Here is an 18363-nt window from a genome sequence, read left to right as displayed (position 1 = left end):
TCCATGGCTTTGAGGATGAGGAAGGTGTCTAGCACCATCAGTCCAGTTGTTCTGTCAGCTTGGAATATTTTGATATTGTAAAACGGTATTAAGGAAAAACAGGGCCGGCTCCGAGAGATTCAAGGCCTAATGCGGGAAAAAAAATGGGCCTGTAAATTGTCCAGATTCTGAAAAAAATAGGCAATTTTACACTAAATTCTTATAAAAAATGGACATTTTTACACCAAACATTTTAATTAATTTTCATGGGCCCAGTACATGTGCACCTGCCCTCCCTCAGGGCGGGCCCTGAGGAAAAACTATACACCTCACACAAGAGTAATATTTACGCTTATATATACTTTTATCATAACAATTAGTAATGATGATGAATGATTTGAGAAACTTACGAGGAAATAGTGGTAATTTCGTCTCAAGTGAATCCATAATAATACGTCTAGGACGAAGCTAATCTCGATATTTAGGATTCTGTTACTTAATTTACGCGTCATTCAATCATTTGCATCAGTAATAGACTAATAGCTCATTGTCGTGTTCTTGACGGACCATATATTGTAATTCTAGGTAATGTATCAGTCCACAGTTTTATTTCTTTTATCAAAATGTTAAAAATACTGTCATTACTTGTAACTTGCACAAATACCAAAATGGATCCAATACAAAATGGTCATCGTATGTTCATATTCTTCAATTGTACTATGTTATTTATTGACAAGCTCAAAATATTTGGTGAAGTCTCGGTCTTCATGAACCGTGACTTTCTAATGCTTATGAAATAATTTCAACAAATTTTCAGAAGAATGTGTCAATGTGACTTCAAGATCCTTATCAACTACATCATCACTGATCTATTTTCTATTTCGTAGCGACTCAACTCAATTAGTAGTCACATATTGTGAATATATAAGGTATAACCATAAATTTAGAAAAGAAGGAACTTTACACCCGTTTATTTGCAAAAAAAAAGGTCGCAATTTTGGTGTTTGCAATCGTGATGATAGGGTTTAATTATGGTTATGGATGCCATGATTGGCATTGCCAATTTGCCACAAAGGGTCCTCTCTTGAGATTGTTTCCTTTAATTGGTTACCAAGAATCTCCTTTTGCCCTAGAAATTGCATTGTATAAATCCTGATTATCATCTTCTTCCTTTTGTTTTCCAAATAAATAAATAAAATCCTAATCTAATACAATTAGTTAGTTTCATTCTCAAAAACAAAGAAGAAAAACAATAAATAATAACACTTGGCGAACGCCCAGTGGTATCATTCTTTAATGTTCCGTGATTAAGCGGACCACTGGCCATATATATGAAGGTTCCCCTCTTCTCAATCGACGCCTCGTCGTTCAGAATTCAGATAGAAAGCAGCTCTTCAACTTGGAAGAACGACACTCTCCGATCATCAAGGTTCGTCTCTCTGATCTTTTCGTTTTGTATTTAGATTGTGTTTGTTAATAGTTTCCGATCTGTATGAATACGAATACTTTTCTGATTTAACTAGTTTAATACTCCGATTGGGCACCAAGACTGCTCGTGCTTGATTCTGAAATTAAATTCCGAAATTTAATCTAGGGTTCGTATAAAGTAGTTTGCAATTGTTTTTGTTTGATAGATCGATTGTGTATGAAATTACTAATCCTATTAGGGTTTTGGAACTCAAATCTTTTTATATGTATGAGCATAATAGCTATCAATGGCTGCTTTTGATTTATTCGGTCCATTTTGTTGTGTCTTATAGCTTGGAATACATCCTAACAAATTTGATGTACGGGTGTGTTATGCATGTGCAACTCCAGTTGGCTTTTATGTCTTTTCTGATTCAGGTCCTTACGGTTGTTAGTGAATATATGTTCTGAGATAATTTATCTGATTAAACACTGAGATCTTGGCTGATGTTAGCACTTGTTCTATGTTTTGCATTAATTCCAAGAAGTAACAGTCAATTTCGCTCTCTATTTTGAACTTTGAGCTTATTGTCCTCAAATTTATGTGTGATTTTGTTTCTGAGATGTGTTTCATGTATAGAATTGGTGTTTGGTTTGTCTTTATATAGAATTGCCAATCTTGCATGAAACAAAATTTGATTCTGTCAATTCTCTTTTTTGTTCTCCAGCTTGTTAGTTGGAATATCATTTGATTTTTCTCTCTCTTTGTTATCTGTGAGAACAGATGCAGATCTTCGTTAAGACTCTTACTGGCAAGACCATAACCCTTGAGGTTGAAAGCTCTGACACCATTGACAATGTCAAAGCCAAAATCCAAGACAAGGAAGGCATCCCTCCGGACCAGCAAAGGTTGATTTTTGCTGGCAAACAGCTTGAGGATGGACGCACCCTTGCTGATTACAATATCCAAAAGGAATCCACTCTTCACTTGGTGCTCAGACTCCGCGGTGGCATGCAAATCTTTGTGAAGACTCTCACTGGGAAAACCATAACCTTGGAGGTTGAGAGTTCTGACACCATTGATAACGTAAAGGCAAAGATCCAAGACAAAGAGGGTATTCCACCAGACCAGCAGAGACTCATATTTGCTGGTAAGCAGCTTGAGGATGGCCGCACCCTAGCTGATTACAATATTCAAAAGGAGTCCACCCTTCATTTAGTGCTTCGTCTGCGTGGTGGCATGCAAATCTTTGTCAAAACCCTCACTGGAAAGACTATCACCTTGGAGGTTGAAAGTTCAGATACAATTGATAATGTTAAGGCAAAGATTCAGGACAAGGAGGGCATTCCTCCAGACCAGCAGAGGCTCATCTTTGCAGGTAAGCAGCTAGAGGATGGAAGAACACTTGCCGACTACAATATTCAAAAGGAGTCCACTCTGCACTTGGTGCTTCGTCTGCGGGGTGGTATGCAGATCTTTGTCAAAACTCTTACAGGGAAGACCATAACGTTGGAGGTTGAGAGTTCAGATACGATTGACAATGTGAAAGCGAAGATTCAGGACAAGGAGGGAATCCCTCCGGACCAGCAGAGGCTCATATTCGCAGGAAAGCAGCTAGAGGATGGAAGAACACTTGCCGACTACAATATTCAAAAGGAGTCCACTCTGCACTTGGTGCTTCGTCTGCGGGGTGGTATGCAGATCTTTGTCAAAACTCTTACAGGGAAGACCATAACGTTGGAGGTTGAGAGTTCAGATACGATTGACAATGTGAAAGCGAAGATTCAGGACAAGGAGGGAATCCCTCCGGACCAGCAGAGGCTCATATTCGCAGGAAAGCAGCTAGAGGATGGGAGGACTCTTGCAGATTACAACATTCAGAAGGAGTCCACTCTTCACCTTGTCCTTCGCCTCCGTGGTGGTCTCTGAATTCTCGGTTTCTGAATTCTGAACGATGCCTATTATTACCATCCTTGTCTGATATCAACTAAATTTGGTTATGTACTCTTTTCTGATTTGGCACTTTTTAAAATGCCTATGGATGGCTTGGACGTAGTTGCTTTTGCTTAACTCTTTATTATTAATAAAGATGTGTTTACATCATATGATCTATTTGTCTCTGTGCTTGTTTGAATGGAGGGTGGAAGGTTTAATGGGCTATCTCTTTATATGTTCTGTTACAGCTTCATGTAGCAAGAGGACAGAGTTCTCGGTTTTGTTGGTCATTTTTTGTCGGGGGTTTATCTGTTCAAGTGGTCTATCAATATATTTGTTCATGTCAAATTCAGGGTCTATCGATACAGTGCACTATCTTCAGACGACTCAAACTACTTCGGAGCGCATCAAAATTTCAAAAGCACAATTGGTGTCAACAATTTACAGAAATCTTGGAATCGATCATTTGATCCACACTATAGTTTCGCACTTCGAACTATATATTTTCATTATGCTGTCATCTATTATATTTTTTACCCTTTTTTTTAATTGAGGAAAGATTTTTTTATCATAAAGCTACTAAACTATCACTACCAGATTGAAAGGAAGAACGACTTAGATTAGGATGTTGGCTGGACTCTCTACCTACAGCAGCTCTTAAAGCTTTCAACTATATCTCGCTTAGATTGGGATGTGTTAAAGTTTTAAAGCTTTCCTCAAGTCTATCCCGCTTTGATTAATTAGGATGTGTTGGGGGTTTAATGTTTCAACTGAGTTCTTGAAGTAAATAAATTTGTCGCATACCCTATCATACCCATAACTTTAAATAGATGCTAAATGTTTTTTATAATACGATAGTTATAAATTTGTTGAGAAAAAAAAAACACTTGACATTTACTTAGAGTGGTGGGTATGTGGTGGACATGATAGAGATGTGCATGATAGAGGTTGACGACAAATTTAGTTCCGTTATCGAAATGTGGTGTTATTTTTTTTAAAAAAAAAAATATATATATATAATTTTGAAAAAAGTGGTATTGATTTGTAACGGATGTACATGATTGGATCAAAGTAAATACAAGGTAGCAGCAAAAACACAGCCTATCCCAATTCTCACACAAGGTCTTTCGCTCTAAACTGCTTCTCTCCCCAGTCTTTCATTCTTTCTCCGACTGATCCCTCTCAACTCCGATCCCTCCATCTCCGGTGAGCTCACTCCTTTCATGTCTCTTCTCTCAACACTATCTCTTCCCTCATTCAGATCACCAATTCTTTAATTTCAAACCGTTGAAGCTCAAATACTGTAAAATTGACGACTGATAATTCTGTTCACTCCACGCAGAAACCAGTGAAGCTCTCACCGTCGAGCTCGGATCGCCATGCCTCCTGTTGGCCCCCGATCCGGCGATGCAATCTTCGCCAACATCGAGCGCGTGGTAAGCCGACTGCTCTCGTCGCTGAATTTAGGGTTTGTTTTCGCCATTTTTGACCTTTGAAAATTGGAATCGGTTGCAGAATGCGGAGCTATTTACGTTGACCTATGGCGCCGTTGTGCGGCAGCTGCTCACTGATCTCGAGGAGGTTGAGGAGGTTAACAAGCAGCTTGATCAGATGTAATTTCCCTTTTTGAGTGGCTGCTTGGTTTTTGCATTTGCTTGATTAGAATCGAAAATGCCGTTATGTTGATGATACTTGATTGATTTGTGTGTACAATGTTGTCTGATGTTGAAGTAGCTTTGCCTGTTGTTCTGTTCAGCTGATGAAGTTATTGTTTCAGGGGATATAACATTGGGATTCGGCTGATCGATGAGTTTCTAGCAAAGTCTAATCTCTCCAGGTGCGTCGACTTCAAAGAGACTGCTGAAGTGATTGCAAAGGTTTGTCTTTTACTATCTATCTGGTTTTTTTTCGATAGCAAAAATATCCTGATGCTCAATTGGTCACTATTTTTGTTTGTGCTTTGTCTTTTGTTACAAGAAGTCTAACTCCATTAAGTCCAGTCTATCACCTGTGCCTTCTGTTTCATTTCTAAGATGCCAAGCATAGTTATGTCAACCAATTGATATCACCATTTTCCCCTAAACATTAATCACTATTTAGACTACCCATTGTGTTGTTCCTCTGCTTGAGATTGCCAGCCGTGATATTAGTGAATAGTGGGGCTAGTGTGGATATAGTGAATAAATGGTTATGCTTTGCGATTCCCCTCGTAGCTAGTTTAGTTTTCATGTCAAGCTACCGGGCTGCAGTTTTGTCAACCAATCGTGAAAGAAAGCAAATTATTGGGGTTTTGAACTCATTTTAGGGGGTGAAATGATAAAAGTATATTAGTGGGCATAAGAAAAGAGCTTGCTGACCAAGTATGGTTGGCAGATACTCTTCTTACCTCACCCTCTTTTGGTACCATCTTTTCTGGGTGGGAAAGTGGGTTCATTTCTAACCCCATGTTTTGAGTCTCGCATAGATGTTGCAGAAAACAATGTTTCAGAACTGAGCACTTCTGAAAGAACATCCTTATGATCTGAACCAAATCCATTATTTAATCTGTGTGAGGAAGTCTTGATTTGAGTATATAATTGGCAGTTTTCCTTCCTGATAACTGCTCTATCCAGTGTTTCAGCATGGTGTTAAGGTAGATTGGTAAGTTTATGAAGAAACAAACCTGCACATCAGCCCTCTAGGGGCTAGGTTAAATTTTATGAGAATGACCACTTGGATTCCTACTTCCTGATAGAGTGATAGGTGATGTGCACAACTTCCAATGGTGATCTCTAGGACCCTTTTGGGTCTCGCACTTGCGTGTTAACCAAAAGAGTTGTGGCTCACTCATCTATATAATTAATTACATATTACAAACTCTCACGCCGTAGTATGTGTAAGCTAAGGTGATGCTGAAGTTGAAATATACTGCTTGATTACAAAGTTTGTATCATATTTTTCCATCTTCAAATTCCTTTACATATCGTGAGAAAGGTCTTTCTTAGACATATCATACGTAAAGATATTTGGTTGGATTGAAAGTTCCTGGAGAGTTGACAATTACAAGATGCTAGTACCTGACGGAGTGACAGATAAATGCTGTGTGCTGATGAAGGAGTTCAGGTTTGATACTCCGTTGTGATGGGAAAATTGATATAAGATCATGGCAGAGTTTTTCTTTCCTTGTTTCTATGATGGGCAGCAGTGTCTGGTTCCAATTTCACTGTATTTTGGATCTCCTGTGTTAGTAAATACATTGTCTTTGCCGTATCGCTTTCATAGATCCAATACATTATCTTCATATTTATTTGATTATTTATTAATGTCATATGTTTTTACTGCCTACATGCATATTTTGGGGTAGGCCTCTGTATTACATTTTAACTCCTTCAACCCTTTGGTTCAGATTGGCTTCAAAATGTTCTTGGGGGTCACAGCATCTGTTACAAATTGGGATACTGATGGAACATGCTGCAGTATTGTTCTGGAAGACAATCCTCTGGTTGACTTTGTTGAGCTTCCAGATACTTGTCAAGGATTGTACTATTGCAACATCTTAAGTGGAGTTGTAAGAGGTGCCTTAGAAATGGTGAGTTGTACTGATAACCCTATTTACTGCTTGAACTTTCCACATGTTCACTGTATATCAATTTCTTCCTTGAGCTTATTAATCAGTGGTTATATGTCTATATCAAAGGAAACTGTCCTTGTACTAGTAAGTAGCTCATTGGTTAATTGGACATCACTTTGGGTTTCAATTGGTATCATATGAATATATATAGGTCCGTAGCAAGCATAAGGAAACTAGCAGCTAGCTCACATAGCAAAATCTTGCAGTAGTTTTCTTGCTTACACAAATTGATCACATTGATCATTTAGCTTCAGCAAATAGTTTTCAGTAAATTGCAGGAGCACCAGATGTCCTACTGGTCATGCATACTATTGGGTGTGTAATCACCAGCCAGAATTATTAGTTCGTGTTCAATCCACCACCTCCGTAAAATTCCAACCTAACATCCGTAGAACTTGACATCTACCTGTGGTCTTTGTCAATGGCATTTTCAATTATTTTTTTCCGAACTCTCCATCAAGCCTTTGATGCCACTATGAGTACTTTCTCCTTCAAGCAAAAACCAATTAAAAAAATAATAGGGTTCTTATCACGTGTAGTATCTTGTAATTCAGATCACCTGACTCTTCAATGCCTCAACTTGCGAATCATATAATTGGTATCCAGTCTCAAATAATAGAAATAAGTATTTCTTATACTTGGAAGGATTGAAAGTTTTTCCTATTTGCTGAGGAATAATATCTACTTTCTATTCTCTTATCAACCCTTGTAGCATTCAAAAGGACCTTTTCTTTAAAACTGTAGCTTGAGGGGGAATTTACATATGGTGAAGGTAAATTCTGATGGGGGGTTCTTTGAAAACTGGAAAAGAAAAAAGTTAAGAGTCTGGTGGACGGCTAAATGTTATGTTATGGTGGGGAGTACACATCTTGCTTTTTCTTTTTTTCTTATAATTTTGTTCTGCTACGTATGTCCATTTTCAGGTATCAATGAAAACTGAAATCACCTGGATCCGGGATATGCTTAGAGGTGATGATGCATTTGAGTTGCAAGTTAAACTCCTGAAGCAAGTTCCAGAGGAGTACCCCTACAAAGATGACGAGTAAATCATGTCATATGTACACTGTTGTGATCTTTCACCCTCTTAATTCCCTGAATTGTTACAGCTTTTCCCTCTTTTTCGTACACATTTGTGCTCGACGTTAGATAGATAACTTAATTTTGTTAGTCACTACACCTTCCATTTATCCATTCTGAGCCTTTCCTTCTTGTCTATGGTTGGTAATTAGAAAAGACGGTATCTACTTGTGTTGGCCCAAATAACTGCATCAATATTGTGGGTACGTTTAAATCCCATTTCTTAGCGACTTGCTCTATATGTTAGACAGAGACAACAATGATAAACTGTGGGAAACTCAACTAACAGTCATTAACAGCAGGTCGCTACTACAAATGGTGCGCTCCTACCATCTATTCAGCACGGAGGGGTAGGAGGTTGAATTTTGTCACCTCTGCATTGCACTCGGAACCGTAAGCAGATGTGGTATTGAAGGTGCAGTGCAGAGGGGATATTATGAGTCTCAGAATCATAAAGTAAGATCATTGTCATTACCAAATAATCACTCTCCATGGTGACATTGTGAGCCTCAGAGACTTCACATGCTGATACCATACCTAACTGCTTCCAGTTTTTTTTTTAAAGAGGAAATTGAATTAAAACTTGAAACTCCTAGAGCAACTAGAGTTTACAATATCAAATAGCAAAGTTCTAGAGGCCTCCTTAGGAACTTTCTCAATTCAACAAGCCGGCGAGGAATGACCTAGATAAGTTAGAACATCAGCAACAAAGTTAACTTCTCTAAAAACATGTCGAAGCTCTAACTGCTTCCAGTTTGACAATGGTGTTAGTATCAAGTTTTCTCCAAGGCAAGATAGTATGGTAGCATGTAGAATGGTTGCTAATGCTTTAGATCTTATTGTGGATGCCCTCATGTAAGATTGTCGTGCTTTATTCATTTAAAACATGGTCGCATACATCTAGATCGGATCGGTTTTAAGCCAACTGAAACCAAAACCATATCAATCCTCATTTGCTTTTGGTTCAATTTTTCTTCTATTGTTTATCTTCTTTCTAGTTGATATAAATCTTGTTCTTACAATTCATTTCACGATTGTCCTACCAAGTACCAACCCAATCTCTCCAACACTTGGATAATTTTAGTATCGGCCAGAATCAAATTCTGGTGGTCACAATCGTACTTAACTAAGTTATCAACCCATTAATTCTTGCAGTTGAGCTCTCACTTCTTTGAAATCACTGGTTGATGTGTTGCAATGATACATATGGAAATACATTGTATCCAAAGTAATCTCAAAGAAAGTTCCGGTAATGTTATCACAACAATGTCTTACGATCCTCACATCAACTCGTATTATCTTTATCTATCAAAAATATCTTACTGACTTGTTCCGGTAACGTTATCACAAAAATATTTTTATCTATCAAAAAGACCATCTATGCATCCATCACCTTCAAAAGAATCAAAACGGACCAATGGCAAATAAAGCACGTGCTCCAATTAAGTAGTTATTTCTGATTCCGGCTTCTTCTATATGTACTCGCTTGCCGACTTCTATATGGAATCCAGATAAACCCAATTTAAAATAGTAAGTTTAAAAAGTTTCTACTTTCTACTTTTGGGGGAGACCTAACACTTATCTACAAGGGATGTCTGCAGATATACTGTTGATGCCACCACTGAAGGATAGCCTTAAGTACACACACACTCTCTCTCTCTCTCTCTGCATGTTAAAGATGCTACGGCGGCTGACACAGTTGCAATATTCTTTTTGGTGTTGTTTGGAGAAATGGTGATGATGCAAGTCGATCCTTGGACATGTGGTCTTCACAGTTGTAATATTCTTTGTCAATTCATATTTAGGGTCATATTTATAGTGATAACTGATATAGAGAAAAAAGAATGATAGCATCATTTTGTTAATCAAAATGAACTGACATCTAAGCGTTTGTTTACATCATACTCTCCTATCAGTTAATTGTCATACTCAGTCAATTCATAGTGATTATGATCAATAGCGTAATTAGGATTTGAATCTTAAGCTGCCTTTAAACATAATATGCAACATATTAAAAAACCAATAGCCCAAAAATAACACTAAGCCTCAATTGAAATTAGAGAGAAACGAAAGATGAAATCGGAGGAAAATAAAGTGACAAAAATACTTTTGAAAATTGGTGGGAAATGAAACCACTAATGATATTAATTAACGAAATGAACTAAAATTATACTGAAATAGAGAATTGAGATACCAATGTGATAGTTTCTAAATATGAGGTATTAAAAGTTAGAATAACCAATAATTAGAATATTGTTTGTTGAATTCACCCTTTATATATCGTGGATCTCATATTGTTTCTTCCAGATTTCCAGTAACCCTAACTGGCTAGATAGGTCGAATCGCTCTTCATATACTTCCCACTATTTTCAACCAATTTAAACATTACTGTGAAGGTATTTACACCACACATATATGTACCACATGCACACGTGCTGGAGATGATCAGGAAGCTTATGGCATAATCTGAAGCTCCGGGGAACAAATATGATCGATCAGAACAGGCATGGGGCACTTAATTGATATCCACCTTTCAATTGAAGCTCTGAGGAACACTATTATATCAAAGGTATTTCACAGGTAAACTGGCATATATGGGACACTTCGTTCATTGATATCCACCACCATTCATCGAATGTAGTATGTGAATATGACCTAGCAGTTTGCATAAGAATCAGACTTCATTATGTAGAGAAATGATTAGCTACTGAAGTGTTTTACTTTTTAAGCCCTGTGCTAGCTGTCTAACTATATATCTGTTGTTCTGGGTAACTCTTAGGTAATGAATTGTTACCATTAGTGTAAAAACACAAGGTATGTACTAATAGAGAGGAATCGAAACAGCCAAATTGTTCTGGGAAGAAATTAATTTTGCATCTTTTTAGGTTTCTTTTTTGTGCAATCATTTTTTGCAATTCTAGGCATATATATAGGGTTCATGATTACTAATATTCTATCTTTTTCAATTGGTATTTCTACATCATCAATCAATTGCGTGTATATAACTAATTCAAGATTTAACTAAGCTCAACAAGAGAAGTAGAAGTGATTCTATACTCCATCTGCATGTCCCTTTTTAGCATCATAATTGGATGGAAAGACTCCATAAAATTTGTTCTTTCATATATCACTGTAGAGTGTAAACAAAAAATTCCTAATTCATTGTTCCAAGAATCGAAGAAAGGGAAAGAAAGGTTGTAGAGGCGATACATTCGCCCCTTCCGTGAAGGGTATATACAAAGCTTATACAATTCGTTGCTAAATTTATTGGTCGTCAGATGGAAATTCCAACAATTAAGCTCAAATTTAAGAAATCAAATAAATGAATTGATCTGGCTTTAATTTCAACAGTTTCGATCTGCATTAATTCCGGATTTTTTATATTCATATATATATGTAGGTACAGATCTTGAATATTACTTCTACCTTTCAAATTTGTCTCCACATCTCTCATGGATTTCGAACCTCCATTTCAAGGAGCCTGCAAGAACTTCTTACAAAATTCCCCCATAATTAACAAATTTCCAGAGGTTGAGGAATGTGAGCTACCTGTGATCGATCTTAGCCATCTGGGTTATGATGACATAAACAGAGACAAGTGTACGAACAAGATTGCTGAAGCTGCAAGGCAGTGGGGTTTCTTCCTTGTTGTGAATCATGGGATTTCACCAGAAGTTCTGAACAGCATACGAGATGAGCAAAAGAAGCTGTTTCATCAGCCTTTCGATAAAAAGATAGAACAAACATATTTGAATCTATCTCCCCTTAGTTATCGTTGGGGGAATCCAAAAGCCACTTGTGTCCAGCAATTTTCATGGTCGGAAGCCTTTCATATTTCTATGGCGGACATTCCAAGCATGAATGAACAGCACAAGAGACTTAGGTATGAACTCTGACAATGCAATTTGCACTTCCATTTTTGTGCTTATAAAGACAACCAAACAATTCGTCGGTGAATATAGTTTAACAAACAAAATAAAGAAACCAAACAATTATTACATAATATTCTACATCAGGGTGTGATATTAACAAGCTGCAAATTAATAGTAGAATCATAAACAATGTACAGATCATCATCATCATATTTAATTAGGTCGTCTGTGTGTAATTTCTGGTATGTACTTTTCAGACATTTTAATACGGGTACGGAATACTAATTTTTCAAGGGAAAATGGCGCACTTATTTGTTTTCTAAGTTGTTGGGATCGAGCTGGGTAGGCATACTGTTATTACTCTAAAAAAATTCAAATATCATATGTGATACACTAATACTATATCGTTAACTTCAAATAATATATATATATATATAGTTCTATATATGTATGTACACGTACTATTTAGTTAATTCTATATATAGGATGTTATAATTCTGGATTAATTCTTTAACCGATATTCTCTAATTTATCTTTTAAAATATCATAGTTCTACTGACATAATTAATATTTTGACCAACACTGTAACTGATTCACTTATATGTTACAGTTAGCTATCTAATTAATTTTTTAACCGACATTCTTAATTTATTAGTTAAAAATTACGTACAGTTACACCGACACTATCCGGTTAATTCTGTATAAATATTATGATATTGGCTGATGTAATCACTCGTTTGTTGACATGTGTGATTCAAAACGTTTTAGTCAATAAGACTTGTTAATTGTTTGATTCATTACAGTCTTGCTCTCTATAGAAAAGCCAGACAGTGATTTGAGTCGAAGTCTTGTCGAGGGTAGGAATCATGTAGCCATTGTTCCTAAATAGAGCCTTTTCAGGAAGGAGGATATGTCCACATATAGATATTGGAATGCATTGATATATATATATATATATATGCCTTTGAGTAATTAAACACAGCTATCTTGCTTGGCAATTGTCATTACATGGAGCCCTGTGTCCTGTGAGCCTATCTGCCTTAATTAGCTCCCTGCGTATGTCGTACTGCGCATACAAGCTCGGTCATGCGAGGGCCAAGAAGATCACTCACCAGAGAACTTCTGGCCATAGGGCACAGATGAACTCGTGGCTTTGCATGGTGTACCACGTGCTCAAGACTCTTTCATCACGTGTGCAAATGGATGATGTTCTTGCCCGACAGACTCGTGGTACCTATATATATATCCTGTGCCTGTGGTATCTACAAAAGTAACAACAACATGCAATAATGCCCGATCAATTCCTTTATTCCTCGATCCTTTGCATATTTAATTTCAAGATAAAATTGGTTTAAATGGTTTGATACTTGATGATATCTGCATCTATAATGTGCTATAGGAATACAGGATACTCGCTCACTAAATCCATTTTACTAGTTGATAGCTACATAACCAGCTTCAAAGCTCAACATGCATGTAATATAAGTTATATACCAGATTAATTAACGGCATCTTTCTAGCTACGTACTATATGTTCATAGTAATATATCATCATTTTATTCAAAAAGAAGAAGAAGAAGAAGAGAATATTTCATCATATATATTTAACCTTTTAGTTTCTTAACCTTTTATTAATTTAATATCCTCTACGTTCTACGTTTCATCAGGTCGACGATTAAAGCATACGTGAAGAATGTGTCTCATCTAGCTGAATGCTTAGCTGAAATATTAGCTCAGCGTTTGGGTGTTGAATCCAGTTATGTTAAAGATCATTGTCCACCAGGAACTAATTTTCTTCGACTAAATAGATATGCTCCCTGTCCATTTTCTTCCGAAGTCTTTGGTCTCTTGGCTCACACAGATACCGCTTTTCTAACAATAGTTCAGCAAGACCAAGTTGGAGGTTTGCAATTGTTTAAAGATGGAAGATGGATCGGAGTAAAACCTAATCCTGAAGCTTTGGTTGTCAACATTGGTGATCTTTTTGAGGTAGAAATGGAATCTTATATATATATTAAACCCGTCATGAGTCCCTAGGACTTCGGTCGTCTTATATTCTATATTTCTCACAAGTGCAATTGTGTTCTTGTGTGTTATTTGATCTAAGCAGGCCATGAGCAACGGTGTTTACAAGAGCATCAGGCACAGGGTGATCACCAATCAAAAAGTTGAAAGGTTTTCTGTGGCATACTTCTACTGCCCCTCCCTGGATACCGTGATACAGAGTCGCAGTACTACTGAACCAGCTGTGTTTAAGAGCTTCACTTTGCGGGAATATAAACAACAAACTGAAAAGGATGTTCGCGAACTTGGGGAAAAAGTAGGGCTCTCCAGATTTCTCCTTTGATGAAGTTTCTTCTGGGTTCTGATAACCAAAGCATGTTCGCACCAGTCTATACTCGCCTACTTGGGCTGAATTTTTATATATTTCATTTCTTTGGTAGTTTGGTTTTGACCCTTGGCTTTGCAGTATGGGCCTTCCTTTCTTATTTTAGTTCAGAAAGAGTTGGTGACAATTCAGAAAGTAGAGACTAAATTTGAACATACGTACACCTAGCTATTTTATCAATACACACCCAATTTTTTGTAGAATATATTTAATTCCTATTTCACCAGATTTAACTACTGTCATCTAACTGCCAAGCGCACGGGTGGTTGAGTTAGTAAAAGCCTTGATCCAAGAACCTCCATATCAAAGGTTCAAATCACGCACACACTATTGCACTTAAATCCCAAATTGTTCTAGGTCTATGGGAGATAAAGTGGTTTAACAAGATCCTCTTATAAAGAAGAATTAGACACTACATCACTACAATTTTGGTTGGTATACAAGTTGGAGATTGAAGGAGGAAATATAAATTTAACATACATTGCAAATGATTAGGTACATGTTTTGAAAATGAAAAATAATTAATCTTTTGGAACCAACTTCGACCACTTCTTTAACCGTACATGTATAGATACTGATAGACTCAAAATTAATTCTCAACTTATACTATGCTTTAGATCGATTTGGTGATCGCAAACACCCATCTCTCATGATCTTCTTCTCGATCTTCCATAATTTAATTAATCATAGCTATTGAAATTTTTTTTTTGGTCATCAACACAATAAGGAGTGTAACTTTTCTAGTACGGTAGAATTTTCTAACTAAATTATGGAGGACCTTATTGAAAATTTGCCAAAAAGAGTGAGCTAAGCATGAGCGTAATATTCTTACAAAAAGTAGAAAATTAGACATAGATCCAATATTGGAGCCCCATTTGGAATTAAATTCACACTCAACTTATGCTAAGAGTATGTTTCCCTAATAGTCAGATACAAGTGGGACTTCTGTTGAGAAGGCAAAAAAACCCTAGGGAGAAAATAAGTGAGGTTTCTAGCTTGTCCGGCGGCGTGCCTCCTCCTCGTCGTCGGATGAGCTTTGTTGGTCCTATGTGGCTTGGGAGTGAGGAGGACTTTTCAATTGACAATATTGTTTAGATCGGTGACCGGTTTGTAGAGGAAGGAGGGGGGCGGGGGGGGGGGGGGGGGGGGAGCGGCAACCATCTAGCTTTGGGTCGTTCCTTGCTGGTGTGCCTCTTGGGTGACGCTAGGTTGGAGGCTATTAGGGGTGGTCGTGGTAGTGGTGGCGGAGCGTGGCTTTTACCTTAATTGTTTTTTGTCAGTGAACTTCTACGTGCTTGAGAATATGTCTTTTTCCTAAGAATGGAGCAAACCATGAATAAGGACAGAATAATAGAATTGAGATGAAAACAAGAACTACATATGACTGATATGAGATGATCTTAGTGAGAGGATCTTATATAGTAGCACAAAATCCAACGATCAATTTCACCTAACTGATTGATGGTATGAGATTTCCTATTCTCTAGGGATTTTGCTCATGAATTGGTCAAAATCTATCTTTTGGTAATTTAGATGTAGTGCAATAGTTTAGGATAAGCTCATTCAAATTTACCAGAGCAATATACATGGATTTATTTCATTTCATTTTGGCTAAAAAATGAACATATTTATTGTAAATTTTTATGTAATCAGTATTGTAGGTATATACGTAGGTATGTCTTATTGAATGTAACGATAATTGTATGAGTTAATTTTGCTTATCTTATAGCTAGTCTTTTATTTGGACTTTCTTCAATTGATTGTAATCATGTCTTTAGTATAATTGATACTAGTATAGTTTGGATATTTCTATGACATTATAATGAGATACGTTCCATAGCTTTTTGAGTCAATGGACTAGTGTTTTAAAAAAAATGGACTAGTGTTATATGTTACAGAATATTACAATTTAGCTTCAATTGATAAGGTGCCCTTTTAAACGGGGATGTGTTCTATATATTAGTCTCAAGATCATGAAGAGACTTAGAGACAATAAAATCGTGGATCTGTTAACTATATATTAGCAACATCTTTGTCATCGGTGTCTAGAGCTAGCATTTTCAAGAGATCCAAAATAATTAACATCTTAATCAGTCATTGATGTAGTGTACAAAACAACAATATGGAATATTTGGTAGGAGGTAATGACAGAGTATCTAATAATGACATAGTATAATTATATATATAAGCATGGGTTTCTCTACGAGAACAAAAAAAAGCTAAAACTATAATTATACCTTACGAATTGGTGGAGATGCTCACACCTTCCTTTTTCTGCAAAAACTTTGGGGTTTTCAATTAACCCTAAATCCTCTTTCTGCAATGGCGCCATCTCTACCTCAAAATTTTCTTATGCCCGCTAAGTTTCATTCCCACTCAATTTTATATTCCCGCTCTACTTTGCCCAATTCACTAGATTTCCGCTAGATCATGCGCACCTCACTAGTAAACTGCTTCACCCTCAAAGTGGCTTCACTTTGAATCGATCTCTCATGGCGAACCCTTACGAGCTCAAAAGGCTTGAAACCATTCGTCGAAACGAGGAAAGATTAGTTGCTCTGAACATCACACCCTTGATCGCCCAACCCAAAACCAAACGGCCAAAGTAAGTGATCATCAAAACACTCTCACCGTCTCTGTTATTCATCAACTGATTATGTATCTTGTTGTAATCATATTCCAACTTATCTTTGCAGATGTGTTCCCGTTGAAGCCAACCAACCAAGAACAGGTTTCAATTTTCTACTCTTTTATTACAAAATTTATTGTAGTATGTAATAGCTATTTGGTGTTGCCTATGTAGATTGAATTTAATTTTGGTTATCACAATACTTGAGTAAAGAGTCTTTTTGTTTTTTGTCAATGACTTGGGTGAAGAGTTGATAACTGATCAGTGTTTCTAATTTAACTTTTTAATCATCAATTAATGTACTCATGCACAATAACATTTTCAGATTGAAACTTAATCACTAAATATATACACATTGATAAATCCGTATGATGAACTATGTAAAACATTAGCATTATCTTTAAGTATTAACTTCATATATAATTACCACTACAACACTAGCTTCAGTAGGTTGGGGAAAATGAGAAGGCATGGCTTCAGAATTAATTGAGGAATGCAAAGAAACCCCAAGCAAGTACTAGAACTGTAGTTATTATGCTAGCTCGGTCTGTCATTCATGTCTAAGGTTGTGGTACTTTAGGGGGAAAGCTATAATTATTAAGTTTTTTGAAAATGCAATTGATTTCATTGTATTATATTGTAGTCATGACAAGGAAACGAAAAGAACAAAATAAGGCAGTGGACACTTCACATCCTGAGTCTCCTTCACTTTCTCCACCTGAAGACATTCCAAATGAAGAAACAAATGATGAAGAAGAGGTCGAAGAGCTGAATACTGATGGTATAAAAAAGAATGGTATAGGCCCTGCAAAAGGAGATAAAGGCTATGGTACGAATGCACGGGTTTTTCGAAAGAGGTAATGATCTTTATAAGATTGTGCTACATCTTTCATTATTTGATTTTTCTTAGGCTTTTTTTTTTTACATTCTCTAAACTTATGTTGTGGTCAGGTTCGTAAGTCCCACAGCATTGCGGAGCATTTGGCCCCTCTTCAGGGCAGAGTTGAGCTGGCCATACACAACATGGGCAGCATATCCACAAAACGATTTGGATAAGTTATTCAAAAAGTTGAGGACAAAAAAATTCAAGTTTAATTGCTCCGAGGAAAAATTGAAAGATGCGTTCACCGGGCATATCAAGAGAAACTATGGCGGTTGGATGTTGGCAATTCGAAACAGTGTTTTTCGGAAACACAAGAGTGCTGCAGCTCGATACTCCAACAATCCTTCATTCTTGAAGCCAGAGATATGGACTCTTATGGTTGATGAGTGGCTCAAAGGAGATTGGCAGGTGATTTGATCATTAACTTCATGCAAATTTTTTTCTTTAGATTCTAGTAGCTTCCTTCATTCAAGTGTCTTTAATTTGATCACAAACTGAATTTAGACATTTTAGCTTTCTAATTTTATATATTAAGTGTATTTCATGCTAATGAATGTGTCCCTCATTTCAATTTAACTTTA

The 18363-nt window shown here is 36.8% G+C and overlaps 2 protein-coding genes and 1 pseudogene across 2 annotated transcripts; all 3 read left to right on the top strand.

Moving 5' to 3' along the window:
- Positions 1-1276: 1276 nt before the first annotated feature.
- LOC126788492 (polyubiquitin 11-like) lies at positions 1277-3490 on the top strand (annotated as a pseudogene).
- Positions 3491-4411: 921 nt separating this feature from the next.
- On the top strand, positions 4412-8141 carry LOC126788495 (uncharacterized). The gene is made up of 6 exons (XM_050514490.1): positions 4412-4528; positions 4665-4758; positions 4838-4935; positions 5100-5199; positions 6708-6890; positions 7856-8141. The coding sequence occupies exons 2-6, from the start codon at positions 4702-4704 to the stop codon at positions 7976-7978; spliced, it is 561 nt and encodes a 186-aa protein (XP_050370447.1). The 5' UTR covers positions 4412-4528; positions 4665-4701; the 3' UTR covers positions 7979-8141.
- Positions 8142-11461: 3320 nt separating this feature from the next.
- Positions 11462-14324, top strand: LOC126788494 (gibberellin 2-beta-dioxygenase 8-like). The gene is made up of 3 exons (XM_050514489.1): positions 11462-11892; positions 13549-13870; positions 13992-14324. Exons 1-3 carry the CDS (start codon positions 11462-11464, stop codon positions 14226-14228), a joined length of 990 nt encoding a protein of 329 aa, XP_050370446.1. The 3' UTR covers positions 14229-14324.
- The last annotated feature ends 4039 nt before the right edge of the window (positions 14325-18363 follow it).

This window comes from Argentina anserina, chromosome 3 (assembly GCF_933775445.1).
Source record: "Argentina anserina chromosome 3, drPotAnse1.1, whole genome shotgun sequence".
Lineage (NCBI taxonomy): Eukaryota > Viridiplantae > Streptophyta > Magnoliopsida > Rosales > Rosaceae > Argentina > Argentina anserina.
This window is presented reverse-complemented; position numbering and strand designations above follow the sequence as displayed.